Consider the following 21,520-nt stretch of genomic DNA (forward strand, 5'->3'; position numbering starts at 1 on the left):
GAGTTGATATCTATTTCATAATTCCTGTTTTCTTTCCTAAAGAACAGCAATACATTCTCTCCATTTCATACCCAACTTCAAAACAAACTACATGCTAATAAATCTTTGGTAAAACCAGACAACCTTACCTGCTAATGGTGGAAGCTGGATTAAGAACCTGAAGAGCAAATTCCAAAAAAAGCCATGTTGTGGCAATGATAAATAGAAAGCAGCTCTCTTGGTTGTTACCAAATGTACTTTCAGCCATAGAACCTCTCCTGCAAACCTATATTCTGATTTCAACATATAAGTCTCCCAATTCAGTTATATGATACATGGATCTAAATAATTTCTCTGTTATCAGCTCATTATCTTCTCTCTACTATCCTCTGAGGTTCTTATGAACTATACTTATCAGAGTGGACCTTGCTGTCTTCCCTGCTTTGAATTTGCTTCCTGAAGCTCTGAAAATGATGAAATGAGAGAGAGAAGATAGTAGTTGATAGTAGGTTTGCCCAGGACAATTGAAGCAGAACATTAAATGATGCAGCACTGCCAAGGTGTGCCACAGGCAGTGAATCTGGTCTGGATTTTAGCTTGAACTTTAAAGATGCTGCGGATCACTCTTATAAAGTTTCAATCCAGAGAACTGGAAACCACCAGCCAGCACTGAGGCATACAACATCCCATACCATTTTGATACCTAAGACAGAAATACTAAAAACCTCTTCCTGATCCTGGCAGATTTGCTGTTGTTATTTGCCCTAAAATCTGCAATGACGTATGGTGATGTTAGGAATGAGAGACCTCCAATAATGCCAGCCATTAACTGCCCTGCTCAGGTCTTGCAAACTTAGAGCCATAGTTTCCTTGATTGAATCAACCCACCTGTAATATGGCATCCTTCTTTTCCTACCACCTTCCATCATACTGAGGATTATAATCTTTTCCTAGCAATTGAAATATAAATGCTTGGGACCAGGAATGTTTTGGATTTAAGATTTTAGTTTTGGAATACCTGTATTTGCATATATGTACATAATGTGATTTCTTGGAGCTGAGCCCCAGGTCTAAACATAAATTTCATTTTTGTTTCATATACACTGTATACACATAGCCTAAAGGCAATTTTATAAAATATTTTAAGATAAATTTGGGCATGAAGCAAAGTTGATGTGCCTTGCACCACCAGAAAGCAAAAGTATCTCCATCTCAGCCACCCGTGCAGACAATTTTGGATTTTGGAATATATTTGGATTTTGGATTTCCAGATATGTGAGAATCAATCTGTTCTGCAATTAAAATGTTTTTTGTTACTGGCAAGCACTGTAGCCCAACAGCAACAAAAATAAAGAACAGTTTGCTGACCCAGAGCTGGTACTGTTTGATAAGCAGTCATATATAAACTACAGCAACTAATATAATAGACAAGTGCATTTTGTGGGGTAGAGATGGACTGAAGTTGGGGGTCTGCTATGCTCCCTCACTAACCTAGGAAAAGCACCATAAGGAAGGAGGCACATTTACCTTCTTCTCAGCCAAAGTGCCCCTGTGTTCAACTCTGGATTCATTCCTCCTCCCAGAATCAAGTTGATCTCACTGGCACCTTTTTATAGCAACTTACAATTTCCCAGGCTATATATAAAGTGCTTATTCACATATAGGACGGCAAAAGGCTGTGTGGAGTCCCATAGGAACAAACTTCCTTGTTCAATTAAATGCTGAGAAAGAAAATATTTGAAATAAACTTCTAAAATATAACAAGCACTGCACATGGGGGGGGGGGGGGACAGGAGGAAATAATTGCCCTCACCCACCCATGAGGTTGTCATTTTATGCCTCACATGCTTCAATGAATAATATTGTATAAATGTTGGCTGGAATTGTATATATACAAGTTGAGTCTCGTATATCTGGAATTATGAAATCTGAAATGGTCCAAAATCTAAAACTGTCCACATGGGTGGCTGAAATAGTGACACTTTGCTTTCCAGTGGTTCAATGTGCACCAACTTTGTTTCATGCACAAAATTATTGCAAACGTTGTGTACAAAATTACCTTCAGGCTATGTGTAAAAAGTGTAAACAAAACGTAAGTGAATTTCATGATTCGACTTGGGTCCCATTTCCAAGCTATTTATGTATATGCAAATATTTCAAAATTTGAAAAAACTCTGAAATCCAAAACTTTTCTGGTTCCAAGAAAAGTGGCATATAAATACAATAAATTAAAATTGTGACTTGGGGAGAAATATTCAGTGTAGCTGCTTAGGAAAGAGGTGTTGAAGGAAAGTGGTCCAGAAAAAAGAACCTGAATATACTGGAGAAATGTGCTGATTAACTGCATAGGATGGTACTGGGATGTGGGGCAGAAAGCATGCAAGGATGGACTTTCCAAGTATCCAGTTTCCTGAGACAACATCGTGTAATTCATGAATGTTGGATTAAGAGTCTGGGAGAACAGGATTTGAATCCCAGCTTTGTCATGGAAACTGACAAAGTATGAACTTTATCACACTTGTTTTTCAGAGCGTGAAATGTTCTGGTCGGAAGTCTTCCAACCAAGCAAAATGGCGCCTGTCAGCACTGAAGGAGGATGGCTAGGCGCAACGGAACGGAACAGGGCCTTTTGGGGGACACTTTGACATGCGGTAAAATCTGTTTTTGGCCTGTCGTGCACACACACTAGCATCCTCTTCCAGTATCCTTAACGTTCCGAAAAATGAGTGCAATAAAGTTCTATGTCACATTCTCTCAGACTAAGAGGAAGACATGGCAAGCCCACTCTGAGCATATCTTAGCAAGAAATCCCTCAGGTAGAGTCATCATAAACTGGAGCTGACTTAATATAATAACAATAACCCAGTTTCATGGTTCAAGGGCTTCTCTAGCAGAATTATTACTCTGCTCCCACTTGTTTTGATTCCTGATAAGATAGGTCAAACAAAACAGTGAAAACTGAACTGGCCAAGCATTAAAAGGCACTTATATCTTCAATGGTGCCCCAAAATAGCACCCCATTATCATGGGGCCATAGTGAGGGCTTCCTTGTATTGGAAAAACAGCTCCTTAGTGCCTTCTTTAGGTCTCTACGTCTGAAATGGCAGCTGAGGCTTTTAAAGATGTAGGAAAGGATCTCTTGAACCTCTATGAGCACATGGCACAAATATCATTTATTCAGGACAACAGAGCAGATGAAGGTAGAAGAGTTTAGGTTTATCAGAAAACAAAATGCTTTTGTGAAACTTTAATGAAACATCTTTTCTTCTATAGCTAATTTTTGAAGTTGGGGGCTGGATTCCACCATTTTTGGACATCATGACAGATGCACAATCAGTTTGTGGCAAAATTCAAGTCCATCGGTCCTCCATATTAATAGATTCTGCATCCACAGATTCAACCATCCATAGCTTGAAAATATGTTTTTAAAAATCCCAACAAGCAAACCTTGATTTTACCATTTTTAAACAGGTTACACACACACACACACACACATTGATTTTACCATTTTACCATGGATTTTGGTATCCATGGGGGGTGCTGGAAAAAAGAACCAGTGGATACCAAGGGCTTATTCTATTCAGGGATATTCAAAATTCAAGTGAGAATATTTTCAACAGCAAAGCACATCATGACCTTCAATTATGCAATGGCAGTGGAAGAAGAGTTTTTCATAGCTAGGTAAACCAACTCTTTGGGATGACAACTCTGAGCATAGCCACTAGGAGTTGTAATTTCAAAGTAAAGTGTACTTTCCAACCAATGTCAGCCCTGCCCATGATTGCAAAAGGAATCTCTTCAAGACTTTGTCAAGGACCAATTTGGTCTCAAAGGTAGGTAGAATTTTGAGAAGAAGGGCTTATTACACAAGGTGAATCATTAAGTTACTCATTGGTTTTCTCTCATCCTGTATTCACCTTGAAGAACTCTTTCCGACTCAAGAGTCGACTGAGGCTGGCCTTCACCTCCCTGTTCCTCAGAGTGTAAATGAGAGGGTTGCAAAGAGGAATGATGACTGTGTAGAGCAGGGAGAGCACTTTGTCAGCTCTCACAGAATCACTGGTCTTTGGGCGCAAGTACACAACCATTGCAGAGCCATAGAAGAGACTGACCACAGTGAGGTGGGACGAACAAGTGGAAAAGGCCTTCTGACGGCCAATGCCTGCTGGCATGCGCAAAATGGTTCTGCTGATGTATGCATAGGAAGCCAAGATGAGCACAAAGGGTAGTACAACGAAGAGGATGTTCTCAGTATACACAGCCAACTCATTGACGTACAAATCAGTACATGCCAGGCTGAGTACTGGTGGGATGTCACAGAAGAAGTGGTCAATCTCATTGGGTCCACAGAAAGGCAAAGAGAAGATAAGTCCAACTTGGATCAGCTGCATTGGGAGACTGATGGTGAATGAACCAGCTACCAGCCCTATCCGCACCTTGTGACTCATGACTGTCATGTAGTGGAGAGGGAGACAGATGGCAAGATAGCGGTCATAAGCCATTGCTGCCAACAAGAAGCACTCTGTTGCACCCAGGAAGAGGATAAAGAACATTTGTGTAGCACAAGCTGGCAAGGAGATGGAAAGGTTGCCTGAGACCAAATTGGCCATCATCTTAGGGAGGGTGACTGAAGTGTAACACATTTCCAGCCCTGAAAGGCTGCGGAGGAAGAAGTACATGGGGGTCTTCAGGGCAGGGTCCCATGTTGTCACCACTACAATCAGACCATTGCCCAGTAAAATGGCCAGATAAATGATGAGAAAAGCAATAAAGAGAAGGGCTTGATGTTCTTGGTATCCCAACAAGATGAACTCTGTCACTGTGCTTTGGTTCTTCCATTGTCTGCTTGGGTCAGGATTCATCTGTAGAGGTAAAGAAGGCATGTGAGTTTAATGCATTTGTGGGCCACTTGAAATGAAACTAATGGAGGTGCTACATAAACTGATTTGTTACTCAATTAAAATACAGTCAGTTTGTATCAATGAATATGTCTAGTACATACTCATATTCTATGAATAATTTTACTGTTTTTCTCTCTGCTATGAGAAAGGTTCTTGCAGTTTTCAAGGACTGTTCACAGTTCAGGATGTTGCCTGTTTAAAAGAACTGCATAGGCCAGACATTTTGTACAGCTGATGACATTTTCTGTGCAGAAAGATTGGTTTTCAGCTTGGAAATGTGTCTTTCTGCACAAAACCAGATTTGAGGCAAAGAGTGGGGTTCCATGGCTGAGCAGGGATTTGAATCCTGGTCTCCCAGGCGCTCTACAGACCGCCCAAAAAGGGCGGTCTGCCGGCGCTGCTGGTTGGTGCATCCGGGAACTGCAGCGGCCAAACCGCGCGATTCCCGGATGCAACAAAAAAGAAGCTGCAAAATGCAGCTTATTTTTGCGCCACTGAAATGACACCCCAAAGCACCAATGGCACACTGGCAGCATCATTTGCGCCGTGTGACATGCGGACGCTAGGCATCTGTGACATCAAGGTGGCGGTGCCCATGTAGAATGGGCACCGCCATTTTGTACACACCAAGCGCCTACTAGGGTTAGGGGTGTCCGGAAATAACACCCCTTTCTAACCCTAATATGTGCTCAGCACGTACTTTCGGTGCACGTGTAATGCGCCCCAGTATCCTGGTCCAATTCTCAAACCACTACGCTACACAAGATATACCTAAGTAGAAACCCATAAAGGCAGAGACGCTGTTTTTAATACAATATGGAATGTTTAATTCTATAATATAGCACTTTAAGCTTCATACTTTTCCTTTGCTGTTTAGCCTAAAATCTGGATTAGATTCTCCATTGTCAGGAAAGCCACCATCTACCACTGCTTTGAACCCAGGTTTTGAACCCAAGTAAGTGGATCTAGAATTGCAGCCACTAAGGAAGAGAGGGGAGTTATATTCCTGTACTCACATATCTGAGAGTAAGCTCCACTGAACTTAATCAGACTTAATTCAGAGAAGATATGTGTAGAATTTGTCCTTCATAAGCAGTCTTTCTCTCTTTCTCCCCATCTTTCCCCTTCTTTTAAAAATGTAAACAAAGAAAATAAAAATGTAAACAAATATTACTGACAAAATAGAAATGGAAAGTGAAAATAGCCAAAACACTGAGTGGTTGCTGGATGCGGAGAAGGAAGACTGGTGGTATTCTGTGTACTACAAGGACCCCACAACCTATGCCAGTCTTCAGTTGTTTACTAATCCCATTTGCCATGTTTCTTAGGGAAGATGAGAGCTCAAGGAACCTGATGTATAGAATTTGCTGCCAAAATATATACTAATGGCCATTTGTTTAAAGAGTGATACATAAACTGTGACAGCCAACATGCTGTAGCAGTTTGGGCATTGGACCATGAGTCTGGAGGCCAGGGTTTGAATCCCCACTCATTCATGGAAAAACCGTTGGATGATCTTGGACATTTGACACTCTCTCAACCTCAGAAAAAGATAATGGCAAACCATCTCTAAACATATTCTGCCAAGAAAACCCCATGATCGGTTCATTTTAGGGTTAATGTAAGTTGGAATTGACATTCAAGTGACTTGAATGCACACAGCAATAAACAAATATCTTGCAAAGAGGTAGCCAATACTGGTAAACTCTGTGTGCTTATTCTCACTTTTTTCAGATTTACAACCTGTTTTGTAACTGTGGAAGATGCTTCTCTGGAAGCTAAATTTTGTATTTTATACATTTTCAGAATTGTCTGAAGACTTTTTATTGCCAGAGCAGCAAATCACCTCCTAGTCTTAAGGTTTCAGCCATAAGAGAGGCCAGAGAATGTAAACACTAGAAATATGCCCCCCCGGCTGATGATGCTTTATGTATACTACTGTGCAGTTCTAGAACTAGGACAGTTCATTTTTAAGAATGAATTATTTAGGGGTGTAGACCGAAGATCCATAAGTTGTTACAATTAGAGTTGTATATTTTTTAAAAAGAGACTATTACTTCCCATGCCAGTAGAAATACAATGTTAGTAAATTAAATTACTGCCATTTTTCTGTCCTTTCATGACACCTAGCATCACCTGTCTGAAGTTGGTACCTCACTATCACTAGCAAAAGTTCACCATCACATACCTTCTGCATCATAACTTAAAAGAGGCTTGGTGGTGATTCTCTTCCAGGAAGATCTGGAAAAACATAGAAATGTATCAAACTATATTCTATATTCAACAAAAAGGATGAGGAAATAGAGCCAGCATGGTGTAGTGGTTTGAGCACTAAACTACAACTCTAGGGATCAGGGGTTGGTCCTCTGTCATGGAAACACATAGACCTTGGGACAGTCCTCAAATGGAGGCAAAGGCAACCCCCCAACAAATCTTGCTAAGAAAACTCCATGGTAAATTCCTCTTAGGGCAAAGGCACAAAACACAGACAACAAAAGCTAGGCATCCATCTTAATACTTTGGGAGATATTATTGATTAGATCCCTTACCATAGACAGTAACAGTGAGTAAGACAAATATCAGAACAAGCAAGAATGTAACAAAGGGAAGTAAACAGCAGTAAAGAAAATCAGAGGTGAGATGATGGCGGAGCTGTGCAAGGCGCCAATGTACTTGGTGGATGGGTTTCAGCAGTTCAGACTAGAATCTGGAGTTTATTCACATGGAAATCATCATTCACCACTAATTAAAACAAACAAAAATCACACAATTCTGCAAGACAACTCTGATCGTGTAATCAGATGGTTGCTGTTGTTGATATTGTTGACATGTGCTTTCCAGTTGTTTTTGATTTGTGAGGTTTTTGCCTTTGCCTTCCTCTGAGGCTGAAAGAAAGTGACATGTCCAAGGTCACCTAGAAGGGTTTCCATGGATAAGAGCGGATTCAAACCTCGGTCTCTAGACTCATAGTTCAATGCTTAAACCATTACATCATATTGGTAAATACTGACAAAATACAGACACCAACAAATGTGTTAATTCTGCTTTTGCTCAGTCTCTTATTTTCCCTGCTCTAGTCTGTTTCATCCCATTTGTTTACTGTGTATAGCCCACAAACACACATTTTTGCAAGCAATTTCTCCCAATATAATGTAATTTTGTATATTTTAAAACTAATAAATACATTGCATGAAGGCATGCTTTAACTAGATAAGTGTATTGCAAAATCTGGAACTGCAGGGATAAAAAATATAATTGCTTTTCAGTTCATGTATTGGCACAGAAAGTGGAAATAGGTAAGTTTTTATTAGAATGTGAATTTCTTCCCCACCCCTCTCTGGTGACAAAATGACAAAATAAGAAAGGGCACAATTCACTGGGAAGTTCTGCTGAACGAGGGCTCTGTGTTCAAATACAATGGAACATGCACAAGAGAAATTATGTTTTCAGCAGCACACAAGATCGGATCACATCAAATCACATCACTCAGAATAACTGAAATAAAGTAATCCTCAGTAAGATAATCAAACAGATAATTGTAAGCAATACAGCTTTCCCTTGAAGTTTTCTAAGATGTATACTGTTATGTCTCATTAATCTTCCAAGATTTGTCCAAGATTTTTGGAAGCCTAGAAATATAAAGTAATGGACCCTAAGAATTCTTTTCTCTTATATCATGTTATGCATCAAAATGCTCAAAACCCCATATAGACAAGGTTGATTTCATCATATTGTTCTTGAAATAATTTCTAAGATAATATAGCCAGAGCCGTAAACAATATACTTTGTTAAATGTGTAGTGGGCAGCAGAATCCTTTACCCTTTCTCTACAATTGTGCATAAATCAGATGCTATTCCAGTACTACAGTAGAATTATATCCCTAGTGTAGTGGTTCTCAACCTTTGGTTCTCCAGATGTTTTGGACTTCAGTTCCCAGAATTCCTTGCTGTTGGCCAAGCTAGCCGTGGTTTCTCCTAGTTGAAGTCCAAAAGTCCTGTAGGACCAAAGGGACCTCTATCTTTGAAGGACCAAAGGAACCACCACTATATTATAATCCTATCCATCCTGCCCAATCCATCCTATATATCTCTATTCTTAAGTAGGTTGTCTTGGGTTTAATGAAACTTACTCCAGGTAAGTGAGTATAGGATTACAGCCTCAGCGTTTATAATGAAAATCTTATAATTCTCTTTCTAGTTCCAGGTCTAAATATATTTTTATAGAATTCTAGTTTATTATAAATGAAGGAATGTTACCATCTTTGCAGCTGTATTGTTCCTTTTCACAGCCTTGAATGGGTGTTGTACTTTTCTTGCTTGGATCACAGCAGGGAGTTCTGACCTTCTGTCATGTGAAATAGTGCCCTCCTGATGTGCACAGAAGATGGTCAATGTGTGAGAACATGGAATGAAGTTAACTGCTAGTTAACCTAACCTCCAAAGGGCATTGTTAGCTAAGACAATGTTTTTCATTGGCATCAGCTCCAGCAGTGGTGTATTCAGATGGGAGTAATGTTCTTCAGTTGGGTAAACAACAGATAAACTACTTTTATAATTAGTTTTTTAACATTAGGAACACTAGAAGAATCCTACTGGGTCAGACCAAACTTTCTCCTATTCCAGCATCCTGGCTCCAACCTTCACCACTTTGGTGGCTTGACAAAGATCATGAACTGTATTTTGGATTTTGCAATTCCACATAAGAGAGACTCAACCTGTACATGGTAATTATTCATGCTTCATTCTCTAAAATTACAAGTTTCCTCTCTATCAACAAACATATGCTCATACTGGTTCAGCATTTGAGGGGGCTTCCTTAAAGTTTGGACCTGTCACTGGAGCAGATCCATTTCCTAATGACATGGAAGCCATCAGTTGCCACTGACAACTGTTTTTAGTAATATCTGGTAGCTGAATCTCAAAGTTGTACAGTACAGTGTCCCTTGCTTTTCGCAGGGGATCCATTCTGGATTCACCCAAGTAAAGCAAATTCTGCACATGCTCGAGCCCCATTTAGATGAATGGGACTCATGCATAAGGCAGTGCAGCAGCATGGCAGTGCAGCGGTGCAGTGGTGTGCATGCACCATGGGTGCACACCCCTTTACTCTCTATGGGACGTGCCACCCCTGCCTCCCTACACGGCTTTCAGCATATGCTGAAAGCCGTGTAAAGCACGCCCGCATATGAGGCGAATGCACTGTACTTAAATATAATGGCCACTAACCTTGCGCCATCATGTGTCCTCTGGATTATGTTTATTCTTCTTCTAAAGCCATCTTAGCTAATAGCCATCAGTAATAACAGCTTTTGGTTCCCTAGATTAATTATGCATTGCATGGAACAAATTTTCTTTTGTCTCTTCTGTTTCTATCACCATGTCTATGTCAGATGTGTACATGTGTAAACAGGACCAGTGCCAGAGGCTGGCAGTGTTGAATACGCTTTGAGGCCAATGTCTTACAGCAGGCCCCCTATCTACCCATGCTTGGCCATGCTTTTGCTCCACCTCTTTCTTACTATCACTTCCTATTCCCCTGCTTTTTCTGAGTGAACTAGAAGTGACAGAAATGATAAGCGTGCTTCATCATCTAAGTTGAGACTTATATGTCTCTGTCCCCCATATCGCTATATTGTGCAAAACCTTTTTGCTATGAAGACTTGGGCTCACTGAAATAAACACACTATCTAGTGGAGACAGTAGACATCTTTGGCACAGCAGGAGGTGTCATGGTGCTCCTTTGGTGCTGCGTCCAGATGCCACACTCCAAAAGGAGCGCCGGAAAGTGCCACTGCAACAGCAACAAAATCTTTTCCCTGGTGCAAAAAGGAGCAGCATTTTGCAGTGCCTTTTAGTGCCAGGGAAAGGCCAGATTGGGGCTGTGGTATGTAGTGGCTGCAGCCCGATCTGGCACTGAAAAGGGTGGTATCAGGCCACTCCAAAGCGGCAGTGTATTTAGCCCCTTAACCCCCTTCTCCATTGGCACCTTCTTTTTCTTGTGTGTCATGTCTTTTTAGATTGTAAGCCTGAGGACCAGGGAATTGGAAAATCAATAATATGTAAGCCATTCTGGGAGCTTTTTGGCTGAAAGGCAGTGTATAAATCAATAATTAAATAAATATTCATTCATATACCATTCAAAACACAAACTGAATCTGGACATGACTTTGTTTTATTCTCTTACAAGCATCATTGATTGATATTGTTTTTCCCCCCATTCCATGAAACACAGCACAGGAGAGTTTCATTAGTACATTTAAGCAAACCATTCCAAACTGCATTTCTTTTACAAGATGTTTCTTGAACTAATTGGAACACTTATCCTTTGACCTGTGTGTTTGTCTGAATTTTTAATGCATTTCTTGGCTCAAAAACGAAGTGCACAGACACTGCATTTGAGAAATTTGCATGGAAAATCCGGATGGCTCAAGAATTGCATTCACAGACACCTCCATTAGGGAAAATTATATAGAAAATGCTTCTGGCATGACAACAAGTTAGTGGCAGCATATTGGCTATGACAGCAGCCCTCTACTGGATATGGACATTGTGAAACTGACCAATTCTAATTCCTGCATACGTAAGACTACATATGAAGAAGTAACTCTTATACAGGATTCTGGCCATAGGTTTTTTTTTAAATAAATAGATAAATCCCAAGCAAACAAACAAAGCTAGCCTTGGGGACCTAATTGGTACCATCCAAATCTGTGCATGTGTATAGTTTTAAATTGTCTTCAATTGTTTTATGTTTTAAATTGTTTAATGTACCTCTCAGTTGATTTAAACTGCTTTAAAACTGTGCTATAGCTATATAGTTATAGGTATATAGCTATATTGCCCAGGGATTATGGGAACTGTAATCCAAGAACATCTGGAGAATTGTGTGATTTCCAACCTGGTCTGCCCAATAAGACCCTAACCCAACCACTTAATTTTCAGGTTGTACATTTGAGGAGGATTTGTTTTACTAATATTTGTGCATGTGGCATATTTTCTAATGTTGGTTGGCATCCCATCAGTAATTTATGAAGGTGTAAATCCAATTTAAGCCCACAAAACTGACTTTTTCGGTTGTTGCAGAATTCAGAATTCTCTACTGGCAGTGCAACACCATCTTCCCAGTGCAGAAAACTCTTTTTATGGAAATAGAAAGCTGTATTGTTTATAATGTGACTTCACCATCTATGGATTTTGTTATTCATGGGTGTGTGTGTGTGTGTGTGTGTGTCCTGGAACCAAACCCCGGCAGATACCAAATGCTCACAATATAAATTGATATACCTTGGTACTTGTCTTAAGACCAAGGCCCTTTCACACTAAACAATTATAGCACAACAATTCTACTTTAACTGCCATGGCCGTATCCTATAGAATTTTGGGTTGTGTAGTTGGGTAGGCACTAGAGATATTTGACAGAGAATTGTAAATGCCCCTTCTTATGCTCCAACTCCTAGGCTTGCATAAGATGGAACCATGGCAGTTAGAATAATACCACTGTGATTTAACTATGCACTGTTGTGTCTGTAGCACAGTGGATTCTGTCCTTTCACCTGTGCTGTGATTTGATGCAAAGATATGGCCTCCTGTATTGAAGATGAGGGAATGCTATTTTGTTCTTTGACTTAAGCAGCAACATGTCACGTGAACTGAATGGGAAAATTGGAAATCTCTTTTTCTTTATCAGCCAATTTTACACTGGCTGTTTCGGTTTGCCTTTGGCTATGTCATTTATTTATTAATATTAATAAGTATGATGGAGTGAGAGTCAATAGTTATATTGACAATGGATTTCTCTCTCTGTCTACATCAGCTCTCTCATTGCTAATAATCAGTTACTTGGAAACTTTATTTCAAAGTTAGCTTACATGCCTAATATGTGACCTCTTGGATTGTGCTGGACGTGGCACTGATAATTACGCCTAATTGCAGGGTTTGGCCTTGGCTTATGCTTTGGAGAGAGGGCCCTTTGAGAATTTGCACTAATTAGTAAGAGAAGCATTCAGGTAAACACAGCCCAGAAACAATGTCACTCACTAAATTAGACCAGAACTTCTGGCTTTTTTTCTCAACAGAGATGGGAAAAGTTTTGCCAAGTCATTCCATCTTTGGCCATTCTCTCCATTGACCTTGCTAGGCCAAAACTATAGTGGATACTTTGTGCTCTGCAGTGGCAGTTGGTGGCTCCCATGACAGTGGGATGGTGAAAAGATTAAAGAATTTAGCCTGATTTTTAAAACTATCCAAGCCCCCAAACAGGTCCAGCATCTTGGATAACCCCATTAGAATTTACTAAAAAAACACAGAGCAGATTCACCACCAGACTCAGGTGGATGCGATGGTTAGAAGTACCTGTTATCAGCTTCGGCTGATACGCCAGCTGCGCCCCTACCTGGACCGGGGGAACCTTGAAACAGTAGTACACGCATTGGTAACCTCTCGACTTGATTTCTGTAATGCGATCTACATGGGGCAACCCTTATACCAAACTCGGAAGCTGTAGTTGGTTCAAAATATGGCCACAAGGCTGGTCACTGGTAGTTCCAGGGCCAGCCATATAACACCTATATTGAAAGATCTGCATTGGCTGCCAATCCGCTTCCGGGCTCAATACAAGGTGTTGGTTATTACCTATAACGCCCTAAATGGCTTGGGCCCAGAGTACTTGGAGGACCGCCTCTCCCCATACAATCCGCCCCGCACTCTCAGGTCAGGTGGGAAAAAACTTTTGAGAGTTCCTAAGACGAGATACGTAGGGACTGCGCAAAGGGCTTTCTCTGCGGTGGCCCCACAGTCTTGGAACTCTCTCCCTGATGAGCTCCGCTCGGCCCCCTCCCTGGAGTCATTTAAGAAGAATCTCAAGACTCACTTATTCCGCCAAGCCTTCCCCCACATGCCCTGACTGTCATCTTCTCCTGTGTATTGCGTGTTGTTTAGATTGTTTATTGATTTTAACTGGTTTTAATTATTAGGTATGAATGATGGATTTTTAATGATGTATTTTATTATATGGTTTAATATGGGGGATTTTCGTGGTTTAATTTTTATCTGTAAATTTCTTGTTCTGCGCTGTATTGTATTTCATTATTATCTTGTAAACCGCCGTGATCGAAGGAATGGCGGTATATAAATAAAATCTCATTCATTCATTCATTCAGACTGAGATTGGAGCCACTAGCTGCCATTAGTGCTCCGTTCAGACAAACCCTGTGCTAAGGTAAATTGAATTAATGAGGCAAATTAGGCATATTTCCATGGAGCTCATCCATATAATCTAGTTTCCCTCTCAGCCTCGATCTATCATGATTTTCTAGCTGTTTGGTCTGCTATGGGATTGCAGAAATTCAACGGATCATCCCATGAAGAGTTTTCTGCTAAACGTTTGGTTTAGAATAGCCACTATTTGGACATTCAGCTGTGTGTGTGTGCATGTGTGTGTGCGCGCACACACGTGTGTGTAATATTCTTCCCTTGTTTCCAAAATTGCTGGGTGTTTCCACTCCCCAAACCATTGTTTTCTCTGTGCTAGTAATGCATGTGTGGTGTGCCTATGAGCAAATGTGTATCTTTCCTTCAGCAACACTGGATGTTGCCCTCAGGGCTGAAAAGGTTATGTATTCCAACAATATTTCCCAACATGCCCTGATACTTAGGGGTAGGCACCAGGAGCCTTATTTATTTATTTAACAAGGTGGCTTCCAAAGAGATTCAGTTTTAAAAAAAACCTAACAATAATTTAAAAAACCCAATTAAAAACCCTACATTAAACAATATAAAATGATTTAAAAGGCATGCAAAAGTTAAAAAAAATATGTAAAGCATACATCTAAATAATAACCTTCCCTGCTTAACCATTAAAAGCTTGCTTAAACAAAAATGTATTTTCCTGCCAGTGAAAGGAAAAAAGAGAAGAAACCAGTCTAGCTTAGAGCATTCCAGAGGGTAGGAGCAGCCACTGAGAAGGCTCTTTCTCATGTTCTCACCAGGTGAGTCTGTGATGGTAATGGAAACAAGAGAAAGCCTTCCTTTGTAGATCTTAGAGCTCTGGCAGGTTTGTATGAGGAGAGAGCAGTCTTTCAGATAGTCTGGACCTAAACCATATAGGGCATAATAATTAATGACCAGTATTTTGAATTCAGCATAAAGATGAACCGGTAGTCAGTGAAGCTGTTTTAGCTGTGGAGTTATATGCTCCCTATAACTGGCCTCAATCAGCGTTCTGGCCAGAGCATTTTGGATCTACTGAAGTTTCTGAACAGTTTCCAAAGGCAGCTCCACATGGAGTGCATTACAGTAAAGCAAATGGGATGGAATCAAGATACGTGTCACTGTAGCACACACTCCAGTAATCAAATACAGTTTAACAACCATAGTTGTACATGTCTATATACTAATACGGATATAGTTGACAGAAAAACATAGCTACCATTTTTTGGGACCTGGATATGTAGTGCAGCTGGGCCACAGAGAAGGTAGATCAGGTTCTACTGGTAGATGATTTCTAGCATAATTTGCTGTTGATTGATAAATATCCTCTGACTTCCAATTGTTTAACAATGACAATATATTGAAATGACATTCCATTTTTTTTTTTTGGGACAATACTTTTATATATCTGAGGTCCCATACAGACAGGCTATAATAAAGCTGCTTTGGGTCACTTTGGAGGCATGCTGTTTAAATGATGCATACCTCCTAAGAGTCCGGAAGCTGCGCCAAAGCCACGCTCCAGTCCTAAGGACTGGAGCGTGGCTTTGGCATGGCTTCCGGACTCTTTGGACACATGCATCATTTAAACAGCAAACCTCCAAAGTGACCCAAAGCAGCTTTATTTTGGCCTGTCTGTATGGGGCCTATAATAATAAAAAAGCTTGGCAATAACAATGTCACTGGGTATCTGGATGGAAAGTACATGTTCCAAAGTGGAAATGTGATATAAACATAAGGAGTCAGTTGTGACCATGTGAATCTAAAGCACATTCCTAAATGAATTTCTGGTACTGTTGTTTTTTGAATTCTCAAAGAAAAAAACATTAAAAGGGAAAAAGAGAAAACACAGAGAAAAAAAAGACATTGGTTGAGATCCTACATGACTGAGACCAGTGTAACAATCCCATAGACAGGACCTATGAGAATACATAGCATATATAGATATCATGCAGTATATGCATACTTTTATGCCATCTCTCAAGAACTACAGATATCTTTTGCCTGGATATTGTCAAGTTCTTTGGAATATGCCATATTAGAGTTCTGAACAGAATCTTCAAATATTTAATAAGGATTACATTTATGTATGTGTATATGTGTATGGATGGTCAGAGTCTTCCAGACCTTTAAAACATCTCACCTAGGTTGCATCCACACTGTAGAAACAATCCATGTTGACAACACTTTAACTACCATGGCTCAGTGCTGTAGAATTCTGGGATTGGTAGCTTTGTGAGATATTTAGGCTTTTCTGTCACAAAGCTCTGGTGCCACAAATTAACAAATTCTAGAATTTCATAACATTGAGCCATTGCACTTAAAGCGGTGTCAGCCTGGATTATTTCTGCAGTGTGGATGCAGCCTCAGTCAAATGTTTCAAAGCTACAAAGCAATTTATCGCTTGTCTACTTGTAGTAACTTGGACCTGACCTCATCTATTATAGCACAAAGAAGATCTTTCAAGGTTAAACAGGCACATGACTGAGATGGGTAAAATAGCGGACAATATCTACATCCCATTACAAAGTTGTTTTATTGATGCATTTTGTAACTGTCTTGTTATCTCCTTAGCAGCCAAAAAATCTGTGGTTTTATGTCAGTTGGGCCAACTGTTTTATCTGTAGTTTTTTTTGTGTGTGTGGGTTTTTTGGGCTATGTGGCCAGAAGAGTTTATTCCTGATGTTTATCTGTGTTAAAGACTCTTAGAAACAGGCATCAAGAGGGTGCAGCCAGAGGGTGAAGAGGGAAGGTGGTCAATTGTCAAAAGAATCTTCTCAGTTCAGTTTGAGTTTTAATTGTCAACTTTGACTCCTAGAATTCACTATTCCAAACCTCTTAAGCTACCTGACACATCTCTTGTATACTTTTAAGTTTCATGCAGGGTATTAGGATGGCAAAGCCTCAAAATCTTGTCTTTGTTTTAGTTGCATTATTAATCTGGCCTTCTCAAATGGCTGTAAAGGTAAGTCTCATTGTCTTATCTTTCCTTTGGATGAAATGTGACTAGTAAAAGTAAAAAAAGTAAAAAAAGTGGGGAGGGGGATGGTGAATATCTTTTGGGAAGGAGAAATGGATTTACTGTGGCTAACCATGTGGGAGTCCTGGAGACAGGAATCCTATCAATGCTAAAGAGATGGCTGTGGCTAGTAAGGCCATCACCGTATTCAAGGAATTGGTAAGTGTGTGCACATACGTATAAAAGAGGGTGCAAGAGAATCTGAAGAGGAGATGCTGCCATATCTGTGGAGGCCTGCCATGTGTATAAGAAAGAAAGAAAGGATGGAGGAATGGATTGTTAAGGTTGCTGAGTTAGGCCGAATGGTCAAATTAACATGGGTTCTAGGAGAGAAAATAAAGACTATTTGAAAGATTATAAAACTTCTATGGATTTTTTGAGCAATAAGAAATCTAGTGTAGTCATCTGTGGCTTTAGTTACTAGTAATTTTAGCAACTGGATCTTTAATGGTAGAATAATATATTTCCCTCTTTTTTATTTTTCTTTTCATTACAGTCAGAAGGGGGGGGGGTTGGAGCCCTACCGTGTATAAGTTGTATGCCTTTTCTTTTTTCTTTCTTCTTCTCTTTTTATTCCTTCTGTTTTTTGTACATTATTTAGAAATTAGACTGTTCATACTAAAAACTAATAAAATTAATCTAAACAAAAAGAATTGGGGGGGGGGGGGAAGGATTTTGCCTCATCTAAAGAGTTTCCATGGGCACAACAGACTCTTTTATTGTCCTGTTGTCATCTGTGTGTGAAGATAGTCGTGACAGAAGGGTTGGACTAGTGTACATCTTTACTTACGTGTGGAGTAACATGCTTACCAAATACCTGAATAGGGATCCTGTATCAGACTTTTCATGAAGAGTCTCAATATTTCAGCTTCTAGTGTTGCATTAATGGAATCATGTATGATTAGATTCTTGCTCCTACAGTCTCCTGTACCTGTTTAACACATAAAATGGTCTGACTTGTGCAATTTGTCAATTTCGACTATTTATTTTGGGTTTCTTAGTTTATCATTTAGTTTATCACTTTACTAATATAGTCCTTGTAACTGTTTTTTTTAGTTACCACGGAAATTGAAATGCATTTTCATTCAAGTTTCCTATAATATATGCACTTTTGTATAGCCTTTCCACTGATGTATACACATGGTTATATGTACTTTACTCCCAGTTGATGAATCTCTACAAACCTGTTTCCCTTAATTTAACACATTAAATTACTGCATGTAAGGGCATATGGTGATGACAATGACACATTCATCCAAGAGTGGATTGGAGAGATTTCTTTGATGGTTTAACACAGCAGGGAGCCTACTTTAAGATTAGTGAATTTGCTTGTCTGTTTTCTGAGAGTGCAACATGACTCACGTTATGCCATTATCCATTGATTTCAGACTAACTCCAACAAGAAGTCAACTGATACACCCAAACCTGCATTGAACATGGCATATGCCTCTCTTGATGATCAGTATAATGGCTGCATGGCAAATATGAAGAGCCTCTTGCCCTCACTTCATCGAAGTGAGCTTCAGGAATCTACACTGTATAGTGAAGCTTGGGTGAAAGCCCTGTTTAACTGGCAGGACAATCAGACATGGATGTATCCAAGGAATTTAGAAGAACTTTCCGAAGTGGCTGTCTATGCATATACTTTAGCATTCCCTCCACTCTATAAAGAGTTCAATTCTGCCACCCGCACAGCAGCAAAAGGAGCACAGGAATATGAGGCCTACCCTTTCAAGTCTCTCCATTTCCTATTAACCTGGGCAACAAAATTCTGGGGAAAGAAATTCAGGTGTCAGCGAGTCTACAGGGGTACCAGTGTGAAATTTTCTATTGGCCGCTACTTCCGGTTCGGGCAGTTTACCTCTACATCAGAGGATCCTGAAGTGGCTAGATACTTTGAGACAGTAACCTTCTTCAAATTGATCACCTGTAAGGGAATTGATATAAGTGATAAGTCCTATTATCATCATGAGGAGGAAGTGTTAGTCCCTCCCTATGAGATGTTCAGGGTCAAGTCAGTTACAAAAACCTCAAGGAACAAGACCGTATTTGCTGTTTCGATGGGAAGTTGCAGCAACCACAACTGTATTTTTGTGGGAGAAGGTAACTAAATGGAATTCACTAAGCCACTTAGTAATCCATTGAGCTACTGTGGTGTAGTGATTTGAGCATTGGACCATGACTGCAGAGACCAGGGTATGAATTCCCACTTGGCCATGGAAACCCACTGGTGGCCCTGGTCAAGTCACTCTCTCAGACTCGGAAGAAGGCAAAGGCAAATTCCCTCTGAAAAAATCTGGCAAAGAAAACCCTTTGACGTATGGCGTTAAAGCTGGAAATGACCTAAAGGCACACAACAACAAATTGCAGTTCAGCATCTCTTTCCCTGCAAACCCTCCCCCCCCCCCCCCCCGCCCCAGATTTGGATTTGGTATGGGAGGGTGGAGAATGCAAGTAAATCTCAGTTGGAGATTGAATACTGAAGGTTATTCTTCTTAAAATATCATCTTAATTGAGTGAAGTCAAATCATGGGAGATGCATCTTTCTTCTGTAGGGGACACCACCAATTCTACTCTTATTTCTTTTTAACATAGTATATAATGTGGGATTCCACTTCCCACTCCTTTCTAAAGTTGAATATCTGTTTAGAGAAACCAGGCAATGAGTTTATTTTCTTTCTTTCCTTTACAGGTTCAAACCATACCAAGAGTTGTCATAACCATCAAGGTACGTGCAGCAGTGAAATATGATCATAGCTCTGGTGGGGAGGGACAAAAAGAACTTTTATAGTGGCTTTGGGGGAAAATGGTCAGGATTTCCAGGTTTTTCCATTAGTTCTCCAAGAGTTACAATACAGTGTGGAAATTGATCAGCTAAACATTAAAGGTGGACTTTACTTTTCTTGCAGGATGATTATGGCAAATGAAACATACCTTGCCTTTTTTTTGCAGTGAATTGCCTGCTTGCCTACCTTTTACCTGGGGAATTTTTGTTTTGTTTTGAGGATTTGACACATATCTCTCAGTAAAGTCCATTCTACTATATATGTGAAAACACAGATTTTGCAATTATGGATGATGTTTAAATGAGTATTACATTCATATAATGAATGCACACCTAACAGCTGATGTCTTTAAAAAGAAAATATCATGGGGTGGATGCAGTTTTACCATTAACGAACATGAAATAATTATTTCAGGTAGCAGATTGGAAATATGCTTTCCTGATTTCAAACCTCCTGGACAAGAGAAAAGGTCTGAGTGCAAATCTCTATCTTAGCTAGTAGAATAGCCTCTTTAGATAAGTGTCCTTTGATTTCCAAACAGGACATTAACCTGGGTCCTAGCCAGGCCCCAGATGCACTCTGCCAACACTTTTTAGAAGCCCAAAAGCTTTCTGACTTCTAAAAAGTGGTGGCAGAGCATGGTTTGGACCCGGGCTGATGGTGGCTGGTGATTCAGCGGTGATTTAGTGTGCGATAATCCTCGTCTCCATCCCGCATCCCAGGAGGTTGGAGCTGGTTTAAAATGCTGAGTGATAAGCTCCTTTGTGTGTATATGTCTGTATGTTTAAATCACAAGCTGTGGACAACTCTGTTCAGTACATCACAAAGGAACATCCCTAGGTCTCAGGTGATCCTGAACTGGCAACCCTATTTGAATTACCAGTTAGATTTAGGCCTTTTGGTGTTATTCCATTGTCAGGGTTTTTTTTAATGCACAGTAAATGCATATTTATTTTGTATTGGTTGTGCATACAGTCCACATTTTTCCTAATAAACACATTATTTATATATTAAAAAAATCAAATTTAATGCATTAAAAAGATAGACTTTTGTTATTAAGTGGCTTTCAAGGACCCCCCTCCCCCACTTAGCAATAGCATTTACATTTCTGTACTGCTTACCAGTGAACTCAGCACTCTCTAAGAAGTTGTAACCCAAAGGTCCCCAACAAGCTGGGTACTCATTTTACTGATTTATGAAATGATGGAAGGCCAAATCAACCTTGGAGCCCTGGGATCAAACTCACAACCTTCTGGCTACAGTACCAGCATTTAACCACTGCACCACCAGGGTTCCCTGAATTTTCTATCAGGAGCTAGGGCATTCTCTAATAACGCTAATAATGCAATGTGTATTTAGAGCAGACACACTCTTTCTTAACACTTGATTGCACTTTCTCTCTTCCCTCTGCAGTGCTGTATTTGTGAGGCCACATCTTGCCAGCAACCACAGATTCCAGCCTATCAAGACTTAAGCTTCGCGAGGGCCTCTGCAAATTTCCCATTGTTTTTGTTTGTATGTATGTATGGATCAGGCTGCATTTACACTGCAGAATTCATGCAGTTTGACAATGCTTTAATTGCCATGGCTCAATGCTATGGAATTCTGGGATGTGTAGTTCTGTGAGA

The 21,520-nt window shown here is 40.1% G+C and overlaps 2 protein-coding genes across 2 annotated transcripts; one reads left to right on the forward strand and one right to left on the reverse strand.

Moving 5' to 3' along the window:
* Positions 1-3,881: 3,881 nt before the first annotated feature.
* On the reverse strand, positions 3,882-4,862 carry LOC149303506 (olfactory receptor 10A7-like). Its single transcript, XM_089480179.1, has one exon. The coding sequence runs from the start codon at positions 4,860-4,862 to the stop codon at positions 3,882-3,884; it is 981 nt and encodes a 326-aa protein (XP_089336305.1).
* A 12,361-nt stretch (positions 4,863-17,223) lies between these two features.
* On the forward strand, positions 17,224-21,319 carry LOC149303507 (erythroblast NAD(P)(+)--arginine ADP-ribosyltransferase-like). Its single transcript, XM_089480747.1, has 4 exons — positions 17,224-17,265; positions 18,495-19,209; positions 19,799-19,834; positions 21,306-21,319. The coding sequence occupies exons 1-4, from the start codon at positions 17,224-17,226 to the stop codon at positions 21,317-21,319; spliced, it is 807 nt and encodes a 268-aa protein (XP_089336873.1).
* Positions 21,320-21,520: the final 201 nt, after the last annotated feature.

The sequence above is a fragment of the Sceloporus occidentalis genome, unplaced genomic scaffold (assembly GCF_023333645.1).
Source record: "Sceloporus occidentalis isolate IW3139 unplaced genomic scaffold, rSceOcc1.0.p SCAF_14, whole genome shotgun sequence".
NCBI classification, from domain to species: Eukaryota; Metazoa; Chordata; class Lepidosauria; order Squamata; family Phrynosomatidae; genus Sceloporus; species Sceloporus occidentalis.

Excerpts from the sequence above, each read along its gene's own strand:
- LOC149303507 (XM_089480747.1), top strand. The coding sequence starts at position 17,224 with ATGGCTGTGGCTAGTAAGGCCATCACCGTATTCAAGGAATTG. Across the intron at positions 17,266-18,494 it reads TCACCGTATTCAAGGAATTG|ACTAACTCCAACAAGAAGTC; the intron begins GTAAGTGTGTGC and ends CATTGATTTCAG. Across the intron at positions 19,210-19,798 it reads CTGTATTTTTGTGGGAGAAG|GTTCAAACCATACCAAGAGT; the intron begins GTAACTAAATGG and ends TTTCCTTTACAG.
- LOC149303506 (XM_089480179.1), bottom strand. The coding sequence starts at position 4,862 with ATGCCTTCTTTACCTCTACAGATGAATCCTGACCCAAGCAGACAATGG.